Source organism: Paralichthys olivaceus, chromosome 6, assembly GCF_024713975.1.
Source record: "Paralichthys olivaceus isolate ysfri-2021 chromosome 6, ASM2471397v2, whole genome shotgun sequence".
Lineage (NCBI taxonomy): Eukaryota > Metazoa > Chordata > Actinopteri > Pleuronectiformes > Paralichthyidae > Paralichthys > Paralichthys olivaceus.
The window spans coordinates 9167161-9185170 of record NC_091098.1 but is presented as its reverse complement, the minus strand read 5'-3'; the positions used below and the strand labels follow the sequence as shown (position 1 = coordinate 9185170).

General features: G+C 40.8%; 1 protein-coding gene across 1 annotated transcript in view; it reads right to left on the bottom strand.

Annotated features, from left to right (window-relative positions):
* Positions 1–9045: 9045 nt before the first annotated feature.
* ajap1 (adherens junctions associated protein 1) overlaps positions 9046–18010 on the bottom strand; it is a 48292-nt gene continuing 39327 nt past the window's right edge. The window contains exons 3-6 of the mRNA XM_069526996.1: positions 17693–17780; positions 17310–17552; positions 15766–15899; positions 9046–14856 (exon numbers count right to left, since the gene is read on the bottom strand). Of these exons, the coding sequence (XP_069383097.1) occupies positions 15827–15899; positions 17310–17552; positions 17693–17780 (404 nt within the window). The 3' untranslated portion in view covers positions 9046–14856; positions 15766–15826. The remainder of the gene's footprint in view (positions 14857–15765; positions 15900–17309; positions 17553–17692; positions 17781–18010) is intronic.

Here is an 18010-nt window from a genome sequence, read left to right as displayed (position 1 = left end):
ATTAATCATAAAGACCTCTTAATTGAGCTGTAATGTGTAATTTGAGCTGATTTAACAGCATCTAAATGGCTGCCTCCTGCTCCTCTTAATTCCTTCCATCGTCTTACACACGAACAAACACGCAATGTTAAACATGTGTTGCATCAACGTGTATATGCTCAGTTTGCTTAATTCTAACATCCTCCAGTGGCTGTGTTTTTCATCAGCAGCAAACGGTACAATGAACAAAACCGACATGAAAGCTTTAGGCTCATAGCAAAGTGCAACTTCTCTTCCTCGCTCATTTTGAAATATTAACAGCAGAAGCAGCTTTGATCTCATTTAACCCTCTCAAGTTGAAACCAGGGTCAAATATGTACTTTAGTAGAAAATATGACCCGCAAAGTTTGTTACTTAGGGATGTGGTTTTGTTGATTATGAAATTTGATCCATCTGAGAGCGTGTTTACAACTGTACATTTTTAGATGTGCAGTTTATTTCTGTGTCTTTCATTTGCTGCAATGGATGCTTGAAGATTTATTTTCAGTTTATGGATCAATGGAGAGGTGATGCACTCGGATACTAGCATTATGCTTAAATCATTAAAAATAAGAAAAGTAAACTATGTTCTGCATAAACTTTTAAAATCAAATCCAGACATTCTGTCACTTCTGGCTCCTTGATCATATCCTGCCAGTTTGAAAGAGAATTTATCCACAGAGAATGAAGTCGTCTTCCATCAGCTGAGTAAGAAAACAAGCCTCAGACAGCCGACAGTGATTCTACTGTAGCTGCAGCTCTCTCATTCGGCCCCATTCTTCCCCCTGCTCCCTGTAATGTTAGTTGGACTCCTAACCTGCCTGTCTTGCTATTCAGAGCCACTGGGCTGAGAGGAGGCAATCAAAGTCCTGTGTGGTGAAAAGGCACATCAGGGTGATGAGGAAAGCAGATCGTACCCACAAGATAGATGGGAAAAGGTGTATTCCTTGGCTATCCTGGAGTCAATCTGTGTTCGCTCAAAGGGAGGGAATGAAGTGGTGGTGGTAAAGGCGTACTCACTGAGAGAAGAGGATATCACCTCAGGGCACCCCGCCTCTCCTGCTGCTGCTGAACTCTTTTAATAAACATTTAACATTCGCAGGGGAGGAAAATCAATACCCACAGGAGGTGACTTCTCCGTATTCCAGTGAGCTGCTGCTAACTGCTGATATAGTTCCTGTACTATTCCCACATTGCTGCCTGCTCACAGAACTGTCTCCAGACAACATATTATAATTCAGCAGCCATATTGGACACCAACCAAACAATAACTGCCTCATTGTGATCGACCTCTCACCATGACGTTTGCATTGTTAATTTTTCTGCTCATCTTTGCTGTTTGACTAATGACAAGCCTGAGGATAATGATATCATCAAATACTTATATATCTGCTGCTTATTTAATTTATACTGGATCCATATGATGCACATATATTAGCAAATAACTGGAAAAGGGAACATAAATCACATAAATTCTATTATTACCTTTTTGGAGTTTCATGTTTTACTATTAACAATTATCTCAGTATCCATAGGATGGATAAACATTAAGTAACATATGTATTTATGTTTATATGACATATCATTCAGATCAGTAATACATATATATGTCTATATATGTGTGCGTATATTTTTTTGTTTTGCAGATTTTTCTTCATATCCCAGCAAATCCCATAGACTGTATATAAATATCAACAAAGGATTTGTACTTCCTCCCACTATCCACAAATCAAGCTTAAATGTCAAAAGCCACTATTTGGTGCATTTAGAGCGATAGTAAGAGGGGGAGCTGTGTACACAGTCAATCGTGATGTTTCACTCTGGTGAACATGAAATAACAAATTAAAACTAAACTAACTGGGAAAATTAACACTTGAACAATCATTAGTATGATAAGAAATACACAAAATGACAACAACCATCTTTGAGAAAAATGTATGTAATGTGTACCTTTTAGTTTAGTCCATGTCCCATCCACTAACATAGGGGAGGCAGACTTTATGACCTATACTGCAGCCAAACACCAGGCAGCAATTAAAACGCTTTACGTTTACTTTTGTGGAGCTGTCACTCAGTCCATCTTTATATACAGTTTATGGCTTCCACCCACAGGCCAAACTGTCAAGTTGTAACAAGTACTGTCACCTGGGCAGGGGGTGTTCACACCATAGTCTCTATATATAAAAATGCACGACATGTCTCCACTTCCTCACACTATTCAGAAGCCAAAATAAGCTCCAATGACGTAAATTAGAGCCATAGTCTGGGCATTAGCGATCATGGGATGGATCTGCTCTTCTGATTAAATGTCAGTCTCAGGTGTCAATCAATTTTGCACATGTCTTGTCCTTTAACATAGAGGAGACAGGGTTTATGACCTATACTGCAGCCAGCCACCAGGGGGCAATTTTGACGCTTTGGCTGCACTTTATGGGAGCTGTCCTGTCATCCATCTTTAGTTTTACACTCTTAACGTGATCGTCCTCTATTACCACCTTCAGGAAAAACTTTACATTTTTCATACCTTCCTTGTAGTCACATTGTTAGTTCTATGCTTCCTATATGTGTTATGTTTATATTATTTACTGTAATAAACCTTGTAGCCTGCAGGGTCCGCCACCTGGAGTTTTAAACTTCCATATCACCACTAACAGGTCTGACTCTGAGTAATGACACGTTGCATGTGCATGTGTGAATATAAAGTTGTTGCTTTTCATGCTGTGTTTGATCCTTATAAGTCAAGTGCAGTTTTTTTCTTGCCAGTTCTCTTTTGGTGTTTTGGTGACTCAGCATGAACGTGACTGATCCTGACTGAGGTGGGACAACAGACGCAGTAGGGTGTGTGTCAGAGACGATCAGGTAGTCAGTGAAATTCTGAGTCAAGCTACAGCTCTTTCTAAGTATAAGAAATACAGATTTAGCTTTTTAGTCTCACTGTCTTGCGGATGATCATTTCATTCCCCAGGCCAACTTTTGGACATTATGTATACAGTAGTAAGCAAATCAGAGACAGAGTAGAGCGGGTCATATCTGTGTTTGTCTTCCTGGTATCACCTGCTCTTTACCTGACCTACTGATTAACCAAACTCATTAAAAAAACACAAATAATTTTGGCCTAGATAGAAATTCAAACATGAATCGAAAAATGCATCATCATGTAGTTGCATCACCCTGAAGTCTCTTGGCCAGTATTGAGCGTGTGTGCGTGCGTGTGGACCTCCAGCCAGTACCACTCCTGATTGTTAATAGTCCTTGAAAATGCATCACGTTAGGACCACTTGTAAACTTCAGTATAGATGCTTAGAGGAAGGTCAAAATTGACTTGACTATTGAACGTCAGTCTGCACCGACAATGGATGTAGTCACAGAACATCCTCAGGGTAAACAAGCTGGCTGATTTAGCTGATTATAAAACAGTACACACCTGCTGACATCCAGTATGACGTCTCCTACCACAGTATCTATAAATGTACAGCTTTAAATGTGCAGTCTTCTGAAACTGGGATATTGTGTTTTTATGCACATAACAACACAGATATCTAAATACATGGACTCTAAAACCCTGATATTGCCTGTATACTATTTATGCACTGGGTATTTTTCTGGCAACACAAAAACAGAATGTATTGATTGATACATGTATTGATCCCTTCATTCATTTATTTTATGCTAACATATGACTTAAGATATTTCTTCTGCAGCGTTGGCCGCGTTCTTAGCCAACAATGCAGTCACCTTCAGCTAAGAATCTCTGCCAAGCAGGAGGCCTGGCCAGCTGCTTGGATGTGTTCTGTGTCAGCTACTGTTACCAGCCATATAACACACACACACACACACACACACACACTGCTTAATTAAATGGATATTACAATATTGTAGTGTAAAATTATTGCTACAAAACTAGCAGCACTCCTATTGTTATGTGTCTCACCATCTCTTCTTTAGCATTTTTGTGTCTTTTTATATTTCTGTGTGTCTGCAGATGCCAGAAAGATAGGATACCCTCAACTCAACAGTGCAAGTAGTGTGTGATAAAGCTATTCTATCTGCCAGCGAGTCGGCGGTTATTGCATCTGTTCCGCGTCTGTGAGCTCTCTCCTTAAACTCAGCAAAGATGCTCTTGGAAAAGCCCATTTGCAAGGAATTGAATCGCTTGGAACATAGAGGTGCCTGGCCCAACACGGATAAAAAACAAAACCCTGAATCTGTTTCCCTCCAGCTGGGAACCTGTGCATATACTGTCTCACTGTATCATATACAGGTAATGTCTGAGAGGCCGCCGCAGAGACAAAGGAGCAGGGAGCTCATGAATGTTTAATCAACATTTTCAATGTGCAGTCAAAACAAGCATTTATATTCCTCGAGTTGATATCCAGTGCGGACGTGCAGAGGCTGATCTATGTTTAGCCATGCAAATGTGGGGATTAAAACTTCAGGCGAGGCTGGAGAGCGGAGACTTGATCGCTGCTAAATTAGTCATTCCCAGGGAAATGCATTCGCAGGCACATGTGTGCATGCACACTCACCAGTCTGCTCAAACTTAGACCCAATTTTTCGTTGCTGGTCTTTGACAGAATGTAATGTAAAATCACTTCAACTAAGTGTTTGATGTCAAGCAGAAACTGTGAATCTACTGACATGCCATGTCTCCATGACAAGTCTGCCAGCATGCTGAGTGATTGCCTGTGGAGCTGACAAAACGTTGTCATTCTGGAGACGTCGTCCATCCACTTCAGCATCAATCAGCTCGATGCACAAAAATTGCCCCAAAAAAGCCCATTTGGGTCTGTTCATTGATGTGTTTCCCTCAAAGGTGAGTCATTTGTTCCACACCCAGACACTCTCTAATTGGATTGTAAATCTTTGGTGACGATTAATCATACGACCTGCTTCAGAGGTGCTAATGAGGAGCTATTTTAGCTGGATGACATCACCACAAATCACCCATGGCAACTCCAAGGTCTGCGTTCTAGCATGTTTTGGAGTCTTTCTTCCAGTTGCAAAAGGAATTAAACTGTCATTTTTTATGGCTCCGATGCCTGTGGTTACAAGTTTGTTGAAGAAATGGCCCTGAAAGCCCAAATCTGTGCTGTCTGTCTCCTTCTCTGTCTGGTTTCTCTCACCCTTTGGCATCTCCGAGCTTTTCTAAGTGATAGACATTAAGTTAGTCTGTCACCCGAAAATGTTTTGCCATTTTCAGACTCAACAATGCATTACTTGGGGCACTACAGACGAGTGTGTTTTTACAGCATAGAATTTGAGCATAAGCATTGTGTTAATAATGTGGTGCTCCTTGTCCTTTTTCTGAAAGCTCATTATCAGGGTCATAGAATATCTTTTTGGTCTCCTGTGAGCGATTAAGCTCTAACCGCAATTTTTAGAAAAGATGAAATAAATGTCTGTAGTGTCACCTCTAGATTTTTCAAAGGGCATTCTGAATCTTGGATTTGGATCTTCCAGTTACCATTTGTTGAAGGCAGAAAATCTGAAAGAGTTCAAATAGTGGAGACTGGATGGTGCTGAGGTGTGATGGGCAAATAGTGCATCCAGTTGACTCCTAAATAGAAATATATCTATCAAAAAAGACCACTTATTAACACAAATCAGTAGTGGTTGAATTTTTTTTCATAAATCTGATGTGGCCTGTTTACATCAATATTGTGTTTTACTGCTACCTGTGGCAGTAGCAGGCTAACTATCTTTAGAAGATAGTTATGTTACTAGCCGATGTTCCTCATCGTTTCTCTCATTATTGTTGGTGTGACTGTGTCCGAGGGGAGAGCAGCTTGTTTTGGACTTTTTCTCTGATGTGTAACTGACTATAGCTTGTTGTGAGTGAGCTTGTCAAGCTGTTTGTGACCCAGCTTCCACCTCTGTGATCAGGTATCTTGCATATTACTGCAAAGTCCTTTTCCTTGACAAAAATGTACAAATCAGTTGTGCAGTATATCTGGGTATGTTTAATGCTGAGGCTGCACTTTCCAAATTGTGTACCTGTGACCACTATCACAAACTCAAAAAGACAACACATTTGGTAAGTTCTTCTGAGGCCACAGGCTGAGACACTGCTGCCATTTAGTTTCAAGATGAGGATCTGTTTGATGAGTAATAGAGATTCTCCCTTGAATGACTTCTGTGAGGATACAAGGTTCTGATACTAGTGGAAGAACACTCAAGGGATCTTGGTCCTGTGGCAAACATAGGATGACACAACACCCATCGTCTCATTTGCTCTCTGCTGAGATTATCAGGGATCTAAAGATGCCATGTCCTAAAACATGTCCGCATTTTGTACTTGACATGCTAACCCAGGTTCTGTACCTGGATTGTATTGTTATCTTATAACTCTGCAATCAATGAAGCACCAGTTAGAACTCTGGGTTAGTGTTGCCAGTAGCAAGAACACTCTTTCTAGAAAGCAGTGCCATCTTTCAGTATATAATACAGAAGGACCAAGCATGCATTAGATAGCCTTTATCCTGCCAGTTTATCATGCAGAGACCCTTTGGACCCCCTCTGTTAAAGAAGGACAATCATACCAGATGTGGGACGAAACTTGCAGGATGGAAAACTTCATCTTGCAATCTCCAGCACAACAGCTGTTGCTGCCCAACCAAATGGTAACCAGAGCTAAAGTTTCTATACTTCCTGGCACAAAGTAGAAAAATGTGTGGTAAGTTTACTTCCACATATGGAGCACAAGGAAACAGCCTCTTTCATTCAGGAAGAAGCAGGGTTTATATAATCGTAATTAATCTAGGCACTAACACTAGTTATCTCCTAAACCTGGATGGAGGCTGCCAATCACCTTTATCATGGCTGTGCAATTTCATGAGAAACAGATCTTTGAATTGGATAGTTTCGTAGTCGTCTTAGCCCTGCCTGCACTTGTCTCAGCTGGTCCACTCCACGCCATACAACCATGGAGCTAATTGACTTTGACTGCGCTGTCTGGACTTGGTGGTGGCAGAGTCTTTGAAAGGTCCAGGTCTGCAGCGTGAATTAATCTCACCACACTGAGGTAACTCCCTTGCAGCTGTTGGCATGTGCTGCCCACCCCATTGATCGGGTCCGTCTGTTCAGGCAGGGCTAGATAATTCTATTTAATGTATGAGGAGCGAAGGGGGCTCCAGGCTTGTCACAGTCAGTGCAGACTGATCCAACTGGCCTCATGCTAATGCGGCCTGGCAGGCCTCCCTGAGGAGGCAGCCGGCTTTAGGGAGCATGGAAGAGGACTCATTCTGCCTGTGCCTATTCGTCAAACAGGAGGGGAGAACTTTATCTTCAGGTGATCTTAAAAACATTAAGTGAGAGAAAAGTAAAAGGCGAGACAGAAAGAAAACGACAACTCAGAGATTCGAGGGATATGCATCTGACCAGAAGATGGAAAGGTTACATGGAATGTTAGAAGGTTGTTAAATGGAAAAACACTCACTGGCTACTTTGGGAAATTAACATTTATTGACTCATCAATATAATCAGCTGTGAATGTGTGTATGAGGAACTGACTCCGTCCATGTTTGTTTGCCCCTGTGTTTCCTTTTGCATTTACCTTAAAGGTCAGAATATGAGTGCACTTTAAGTTTCTGATTTCTGATTTTAAAAAAAAAGATAGATAACAAGTTTGCAGCTGCTGTATGTATTACAATATCAATCTACAGATTTGTTGATAGCGGCAGCATTGTTGCCACTAAGCAAGAAAGTTCCTGGTACAAATTGGTTTGGTATAGAGTTTGCATGTTTTTCCCATGTTTGCATGGGTTTTCACCGGTTACTCTGTCTTAGACCCACAGTCCAAAAACATGCATATTGAAGTTGGTTTGATTGGAAACTCTAAATTGAGCTAAGGTGTGAATGTGAGTGGTCCTGTCATAGGCTGGAGACCAGTCCAATGTGTAACCCACCTCTCACCCCTGCACCACCCTAAAGGAATAGGCGGTATAGATAATGAATACATAGATGAATGAATGAATGAACATTTATGAATATATAAGTTCCAATCTCCCTACCTCCCTCATTGGTTTTGTTGAGTTATCCGGTTGATTGTATTATACAAGTGAAACATAAAGCATACACACTCAGATTTTTGTTCTCACATTAAGTCTACAAGCTCCCACATCTTGCAACATATTTACCTTCACAGATTCTTCACTCAGCCTGCAAAACCATTGTGAAGGGAATACTAAACAAGGAGGGGTTGTGCTCACAAAGCTTTAATCAATGCTATTATTAATGGTTGACTGCTCTAGATAGGAAGAGAAGCTGGCTGAGGAGACCTTTCACACTTTAATCAGCTAGAAAAATAGCTTTTGCAGCACTTACGGCTCTCTACTAATATGTCACTGCTCATTTCGGAACATTTTATCCAGACGGACCATGGTGCCAGACTTTTTTCAGCGATGGAGCCAATAAACAGATCATAATGACCATATAAAAATATTGACAATAACATCATATGTATATCAAGTGTTTCAAACAAGTGCTGATGTTCCACTGTCAGTGACCGCTGGCTGATCAGAATTAGACCCGTGACGTGATGCTCCAAGCCAATTACAAATTAGAGACAAATGAATCCACTAATAGTGTGCTTTACGTTATTGAGCCACACATTGGGAACCATGACATTTACTCGTAATTAGATTAATCGAATTCTAATATGGTTATTTATGACTTGAGGAAACACATTTTGCTCAGGTTGTTTTGCACGTCTGCAGGTGGTGCTCTGGGGGTGTGGAGACAGGGAGGGAAGAAGCAATATTACTATATTTAATGATCCCCTTCATGAAAGGTGGGAAGTTACATTTAAGCCATTTGAAGGTCATACTTTTTTTAATTAAAAAAACTTATACATATATATATATATGAGTTTTAGTTGGTGTAAGAAGTGCAGCTTAAAAAATGAGAAACACACACAGAGCTTGATTTCATATTCAAATCTTTTATTTTGTGCTGTTTGCCCTGATCACCCCCCCCCCCCCCCCCCCCCCCCGCAACTCAGTCCAACAAACTCCCTATAGCACAAGCCCATGTTGTTTTACATTTTATTAATAGCAACATCAGAGTACTAAATGTACAGAGGACGAATCCAATGAGAATCGCATTTACAGTGCTTGCAAATACAGAGCTTAGTAGTACAAGAGTAACCAAATCAAAGTCACCTGGAAATCGAAACGTTTACCAATAACTACAAAAGGAAGAGATGTGGTTCATAAGACACAAAATAAAAGTTATACAACATTTAGCCGTCACAGAGACAGACTGGAGTCCTTTTCGTGGAGGTGTGTGTATGTGTGTGTGGGTGCGTGTAAGTGTTTGTATATACTATAATCATAGGTCTTATACAAAAGTTAACAGAGGTACTCATTGATATATTAAACACAAATATAAAAAGTTTAAGAGTCACAAAGTACAAACTCTTCATTTTTATGGCGACAACACAACTCGAGTCAGTTCCTTCATGGTTGGTATGAATTGTGATTGTAAGTCAATTTCAATGAACAAATCAATGTGTTCACATGTGAAACGCCCTCCCCTCAAAACAAAGGGAAAAAAATCTATAACACTTCCTGTAATGTAAAGTGAATGTGTTTTTTTACACCTCCGGTCATTTTAATCTTGATTAACTTTTAAAGAGCGACCTGCCATAAATTGATATTTTCCATGTTATCCCAAATCTCCGCGCAGTGTTACTCATATCTTTGTCCTGGAGGAATCGCTCAGCATCGGAGGTCCTCTACGCAGATTGAATGCTGCCACAGCAGATTTGGCAAAGCTAGTCACCATCTAGCAAGAGGGTTTATGGGAGAATTGAAATGCCGCAAACCAAGTGTTGTTTTTCCCTTTTTCAAGTTTTTTGACATATTGATAAGCACGGACAGCGACAGCGCCTTACCTCTTGTGAATAGAAAAGTAAAAACATGACCCCAGAGGAGAGTCGAGCCCTCTGCTTTAGATACAGTAAGCGCACAGTATGTGATTTATCTGAAATGATGAGAGAAGCAGAGTGAGGAGCTACAGTTTTTTTTCTGCCTAAAAGATGGATTAAGTAAGATACACATCAGTCTAGGAAGATAAACTTTGTCGTTTCCTCTGAGTTTAACCTTTCATTGTCACATCTAATATTTTATTCTTCCTGCTGAGTCTTGCCTTGTTTTGTTGAGGAACCTGCAGTTTAGACTTATATGAATATTTTCACTATGTAACCAATGGTGCCAGCTGTGAGACGTGTTTCTAGGTTAATCAGGCGCCTGTAGGCCATGTTTAAACAGGGTCGATACACTGATTCCTCTCCCCTCATGCGAACGCTTCCGGTGATATGGAGGAAAAAAAACTAAAAACAAACCTCTGCCTTGGAGATGTTCAGTCAGCATCTAATCCAAACAACACATATGTCAATAAGTTCCACTCTGTATGTCTGACATGCCAACAGGAATCACAGCCTCTGCAAACGAGTGCGCAGCGCATCCTTCATCTTGACAGGAAAAGCCTCGCTGATTGATAGCTTGTTTGTGCTGAAGGGAGCATAGGTTTAGTGGGTTGGTGCAGAGACAGAAATGGCAGCCGCGAAATATTCATACGTTGTGAAAAAGGCATATCAAGTCTTTGGTGTCTGTTTAAGACTTCCCTACGAGCCCCCCCCCGTCTTGCTGCCTTCTCCTCCTGCGCTGCTCTCACATAATATTTCCTGAATCAAATCTGACCAGCCGAGTGGAATCATTTTCCTCCCTCTTAGCTATATAATGCACCACACTCATCAGCCATCCAGAAATATGAACTGAAAAGGCAAGAGAGCAGTAAGGCATTTCCTTACATATCAGTTTGATTTCAGACAAAGGTAAAAAGGGAAAAGGCTGATGTATGCCGATGTCTCCGAATAAATTTATAAGCTGCAAATTACATTTTTCCTTGTCTGAATGTCCTTCAGGAATGTGAGGTGAATCGAGAGCTGCTCACTAAAGGCATGTCCACCTTAATGAGAAATGCTAACAATGCAAACAAGGCAAACTGAAGTAAAACCCTTGAAACCCCACAGTATGAGACACAGAATGAAATTCAAACAAAAGCTTCAATCATATGATTTTGTAAGTTTCAAAGAATCAGAACTCAGTCTCACACAATCATCATAAGCTTGGTGTCAAACCTCAATGATTTTCAATTGGGTAACATTTATATTTTACAATTATTGGGTACAGTGTTATTAGTGCAGAAACCACAGGTACCTCCTTGATTTTTCTGAGAGTTCAGGTGAAACAGGGAACGACTGTACTTCATGATAGGGAGAACAGATCTCTCAGTCTTCACTCTGAAAGCTTCAAAGGATAATTCTGGTTTAGTGCAACTTGGGTCTTGTTTTAACACTTAGCACTAAATGCCATTCCTTTCATTAATGATAAAATTGATCTCACCAAGTTAATTGCTGAGACCAAAGTCTGACGAGGCAAAAAATAACATGAGCAGAGAAAATGAGGGCAAACAGTAAAATCCTTACACAAAGTATCTGTTGTATACATCCATCACACTTTAAAGGATTAAGTTTGACTCATCACAGTTGTGTGCTTGTATTTTTACCCTGCCAGACTTCATTTTCAGGGGGTTTGCTAATAATAATGGAGATATTTCAGTCTGCACCACAGTGGTGGATTAAACATCTAAAAAAGACCAGCGCAGCCTACAGATGCTCACATGGTAAACAATAAGGCCAAAGTCATAATAAGCCAGAATCATCCTTTACATCCTTTGTTGAATGGGTTTCCACATCAATGCATTTTATCTGATCTTGGCATTTCTGAAATAGGTCAATATATCTGTTGCATTAAAAATGAAAATGCAGACAAAGAGTAATTCACACACCGCCATCCTTACACAATTCCCCATGTAGCCGCCTCGCCCTGATTATTTCATATGCTCATAAATGCTAATATTAGTCTTCACAGTCATTACAGTAAAGTATGAATGAAATATCATACATTGTGTGGGGCAGTTGTAGCAAAATGATAAATATGACAAATTAATACAACCCAGTATTGATCAACTTTCGTCGGTTTCTTGGCAGCTACTGGATTCACACTGTTTTTTTTTTTTTTCATTTGTGGGATGGAGCGCTGTATATTAGAATTAATGTCGAGATGAATTTCAAGAACAGCAAGTCATTGGTTTCCCAGCCAACCGTAAATACAGCACAGCTTGAGATATGATAACAACACGCCTTAGAACCAAGCAGCACTGTGCCTTTCACACGTACCACCTGGAAATCACTCCCCAGTCTCTATTGCAGCGTCTACTGAAGTATTATACTGATTAGCTAAAGATATAATACAAGTACTGCTTGAAAGTGCAGGTAGGAAGCTTGGCACAAGGTTAGTTTTTGTGTTTTGAAAGAAATTACTGTAGTTACACATGTAAACAAAGACACTATCCCCGACCTAGCTGAGACCTCCCCAAAAACGGGTGGGGTCTTGAAAAATAGAACACACCTGTACACAAATAGAAGCAAATATATAGAAAATACATTTACACGTGTTATAATATACAGTAAGTTTTTGTAACCCTCTGACTAAGTGATATAACACTCTTCATTCAGAAAAATATATGTTATGTCAAAGAAGCAACTCCGTAGCCTGACACGCGCGAGGCTGAACTGGTATGGGTCATTCATAGGTGTGGCTGTCATGTTGTGAATGGGCAAAATCAGGAGTTTTTGCACCACAGTGTTTGTCCCAGGCCGTCTCGGCACCTCCTGATTGGCTCACATATACGGCTGCTGACCTCACTGGGAAGGCCCGTTATACTCAAATCCTTCAAGGAACCGAAAACCTGCCTTAAAACGCCACCAACGCCAATTCCTGGAGCTCCACATTGATAAATCCCACCTGCTTCATCTGTACATATTGCTGTCTGCAACCAAGAAACATTTACAATTACAGAATTGTGCTTTGTACAAACCCACAGCACAATAGAAGGTAGATTGAGAGGCGGCTTCCTCAAAAGCTTCATAGCATAAAGGTAATGTGTCTTTCGGAGATTGATAATAAAATTACTGGAGCAAGAAAACTCTCAGGAGAACGTTACTGTCCCTTCCTGACCACGGAGTCCCCTCACCTTGACTTAAGAGATAGTTTTAACCAATTTGGCAGCGGCTGACGGGCTCGTCATAATCCTCTTGCTTCCATGATGCACTGACAGAGTTGTTTTTAATTTTTGTACTTTCGCTCTGCTCCCTTGCGCACTAATTTGTGCACTGGCTGTGTTAGCAGAAATTCTGATATGCTAGAAATGTTGTCCTCAATTATTGAGAGGATCTGGGCTCAGAATAGAGCTCACTAACCTTTAACTACACACTCAGTGAGGGAATTCCTTCCTGCCTGCAGCCTGTGTTTAAAACACTTGATGCAGATCCCTTTAAATCCAGATGGGAGCCCCTTTCTGCAGCACCTCTGTCACAGCTTCCTTCTCTTCGGCATCAGCTGAAAAACTGGAGATAATTTTATGCTCCATCTTCGACAAATTGGTTCATGTTCTTTATGACTTTCTCACCGTAAATCAGACTTTGAGGTTTCAAAAATAATTTGAACTAATCTGGAAGTTGGGAGGAGAGATATTAATGTACTATCTGTGAAGGGATTAGTTTTTTCAATCTCTTTCCTATTTATGCAAATTATCACATGAATGTGGAGCTCAAATTGAATCTATTCCGCCCTTTTTTAGCGTCGCAGCTCAGATATGAATCATAAAAAGTCATTAGAATTCATCCCAAACAGCTGCCGAGGCTAAGACCAACACATACGGTGCAAAAGAGCTAGACAGACCTGAGGCAGTATGTGTGTCCTGTCCAGCTCCGTGCAGTGTGTTTTGCGGCCGTGTCCTTACTCATCCTGTACATGAATGTGCTGCATTGGGATTCATTGAAGCTATGAGCCTGCGCCACAGAAAGCTTTTGTGTGTTTTTCTATAAAACCCAAATCAGGTTTGGAGCGTACACAATGAGCGGTTGGAGCAGACGTTGTTTTCGCACCAGGTGTATTCAGATGATTTTTTTTGTTATAATCTAAGCTGTGGGGGTGAATGGGTAGGTGGGGGGGTTATTTAATTAACAGTGTGGAGTACCAAGTGCTTCAGACCTCCACTGTTAGGGCTGTGGCAGACTCTACTGTGTAAAAAAATAGACATAACAATTTTTGTTCCTAAAATGGGACCTGTAGAAACGATGTTTGAAAATCAACTGTTAGATAAAGCATATACCGTTTCTGTTTTTTCCACCATCTCTCTTCCCTCCAACTAATAGAATAGTGCTTTGTATAAATATCTTTAAGACTCTTTTGCAACACAATTCTTAAAACTATCTCAAAACAAATTCAAATACATCTTGAAGCATTTTTTTTAAACTGTCACATCTCTTTAAAAAAAGGGACCAAACAAAAAAGAAAACAATGCAGTTGGAGTCATTACAGGGTTAATATAGCGTTCTTTGTTTAGTCCTTCAGTTGTTGAAATGTCCGTCTATCCAGGTTGTGGCACATAGTGGCATTATTGGCACATTGTTCATAAATACTGTCTTCCAGCCGCAGCAGCTCCTTAAGTTCCTTTTCCAAATGTCCAGTGTTTTTTTTTTTTTCTTGAGACATCTGTGAAGACCACAGTCTCGTCCCAAATGTCCTGTAAATATACCTACATGTAATTTATATCTAAATGACTGCACGTTCCTGGAAATATGGAGAGGCAGCTTTGTAGCTGCTCCGCTTGTCATCTCTAGAAAAATAAATATCTTCACCAGTGTCCAAAGAGTGATTACACTACTTTACAAAAGAAGCTGTTGTTGTGTTTCTCATTTCCAGCTGGATCCTGTGGAGATGCAAAGAACAAAAACACAATTATCCCTCATTGTGGGCCCGGCTCAAAGAGACAACTCTGCAACACAGACAGGATTTTCAAAGCTAACCTACTTTTGCACTGATTTAAGGGGGGGGACTGGTATCCAGATCAGGCCAAAAAAACATGCAGCCCCATGTCTTTCTTGAAACGACGAGGCTGTGTTGAGAGTGCACTGTTTTAAGGTCTGCTGTAGAAATACATTAGGTCTGGTGAGATAATAAAGAATCTTATGTCTTTTAAGACAGCAGCACTGAGCGTGCAGTGGAGAGCAGCGCTGACTGAGACTAATGTGTGTCCAGACAATGGAGAGACGCTGTCCTCCCAGTACGCTACCTGCAGGCAATCTATTCCTTTTAAAATCTGGGTCAATAGCAGACGTTACGCCTCCCTCCGGGCTTCCAGCAACACTGTGGGGCCGGAGCATGTGCTTAACTTTCACACTTTGAATTTCAAATGCAGTCTGTTCAGGCATACATTAGCCGTGCATAAAAATGTGTCACAAGTCAAGTGAAAACGCTCCTTTACTCCTTGAAATGTTCAAATCAATATGCTCGTGCTTAGAGAGAGTGGCAAAATAAATATTAATGGAAATGTTTCAACGATGCGGAGTGAAATCCTTAACTGTGATTATGCAGTTTATTAATACTGATGTACACATAATTAGTCTCTTATCTTAATTATAGCCTGCTGATCCTGCAGTGAACAGGATTTCTTCATCACTGCACAGAGAATGGGAGGAGGCCATAATCAAGTCACAAATAACAAACATATGCCAAGTTCCCTTCTATTCCCAAAGTGGGGCAGCATCACCACGGGGATCGAGGTGGCCACTGCTCATATGATGGTCTGCAAGGGGGGACAGAGTGGCACAGTACCCACCAGAGCGTGCTTTCAGGGAGTCTCTTCCGCCCACACGAAAAGAACAAGGCCTTTCGGCTCGTCAACAGGAGATCTCGAACCATTTCTCCGACACGAAGGCCACAGGAATCAGCTGACGTTCGGTGGGGGAGGGCCTGTAGGGTTAATGTGCGAGAAGATAGATAGACTTTGATGAACATGATGCAGTTTGATCTTATTACATTAAGCTTAGGCCTTATAAACTCCCTGGTTAGCTTTTACTGCCACAGTCGACACTGTACCATTGGTCACAGAGAAACACACAGAGCTAATCACTTCTTTGAGGAGGTCCTTCCATCCTTCCACGACTTTAAACTAACAAACCAGACACTCTGGTCTATTTCCAGCTATTTACTGCCAGTGTAATGAATGTGTTAAAGGGTTTGGATACAAAGAGTAAGTGTGACCATGCTGGCCCAGCAGCTTAGATGTCTGCCACTGTTATCCCCTCACACAATGAACACTTTAAGGAGTACAAAAGCACAGAGCAAATATAATGATGGTTTAAACCCACAACCCCAGATCATTATGCCAAACACACCTGCCTTGACAGTTTGAAAGACTAAGAGCGACGCGTCTTCACCCTCAGACAGAACAATTTAAACTCAGAGTGAAGGGAGGTGTTTTGAAGTTCAGATTTCCATATACATATATAAATATATATAACGTGTATACACTGCGCCAATTTTCTTTATGAAAGGCTGTCAGCAAGATTATTTAGAAAATGACACCATAGAGACTTCACATCCCATTGGCTTCCATCTATAAACTGGCCCATTACACAACAACCAACGTTTGATTTTTATGTGTAGATTGAGACTCACTGGATAATAACAGTTATGATTTTGAATGTAATGGAGGACAGCATGGTTAAAGGATTCAACAGATTTTGGTGCCCGAGCTCTCTACTGAAATAGCTGCCCTTCTAACAGGCAACTTAAACATTATAATAATAATAACTTTATTTATATAGCATCTAAAGAAGGTTACAAAGTGCTTCACAAAATACAATAAAAGAAATTAAAATCTACTGGCTTGTATGGCAGTACCATTACAGCACGTGTCCAGTTAACATTACATTTAACTCTGGTGACAACACACACTCTACATGGCTCTGGCAGCCCGTTACGTTAAGCTACTGTTAGCTAGTAGCTGCCGCAAACTTGTATGAAGCATCTGTCAACACAGATACATTTGAAATCAGAGGGATGCTCCGTGTTTGCGTTTGTGTGGCCTTTAAACACTGAAGCTGTCAAATTGTGGTAGTTGGTTCATGTTTTATTTATATTTTATTTTAATATTTTATTTATATTTTTCATATTTAAGAAAACTATACTTAAATTTCAATTTCCAATTTGCCTGATTAAAAAAAAGGAGCTGTAATCGTCAACTGTCCTATTCTGCTTTTCTCTTCTTTTCTGGCATGTTTAGGCACCAGTACAGTTTTACAATTATCGGTTTGGTAGAAACTCGTGCGCTTGGTACTCAGCACCTTTAGTGCCACAGATGTTCCTGGGCCGGCATACCTGTTTCCGTTGTATGCACTCTTGTAGACAGGCGTCTGCTGAATCATCTCATCAGTGTAGATGGGCACGGCAGTCCGAACGCACTCATGTGAGCACTGCAGGCTGTCATTGTAGGCAGTGAATATGTCCACCTTGCTGGGCACCCGGGCCGGTGTGAAGTCTGTCAGATTTTGGCAACTCTCCTCCTGCTGGTGGATCTTGCGCTGATGGCTATTGTGGCGACCATTTCCCGACTGTGCACAGCTACAAAAACACGCACCAAAGACAAGAACCAAACATAAAATCATACCTTGTACCTTTGGCTGTCTGTAAGGATTTGTGACAGCGAGCGTGTAAAGGTATGATGTGTTGATGAGTGAAAAAAGTAAAGGAATCTTTCCTACCAGTTTTTAAGGACGAGTGTTGTGATCAAGGCTGCGATAACCATAATGAGAGACACAGTGATTGTGATTATCTGGTGAACTGCCAAACCTGCAAAAAGACACAGAAACACAAGAGCAGAGGATTACAATCATTTCATGGAGGGAATGTTTTCATCGTCCTGCACTCAACTTCTCTTCTCTTCCATTCTGTGGTCTGTACAAACCCACCTCACTCCACATAGCTCACTGTAGAATGAGAGGATGACACTCTTTAGCAAGTATTCATGACATGTCATCCTCTGCTATGCATCATGTAATAGTGATATGAATTATTCCATT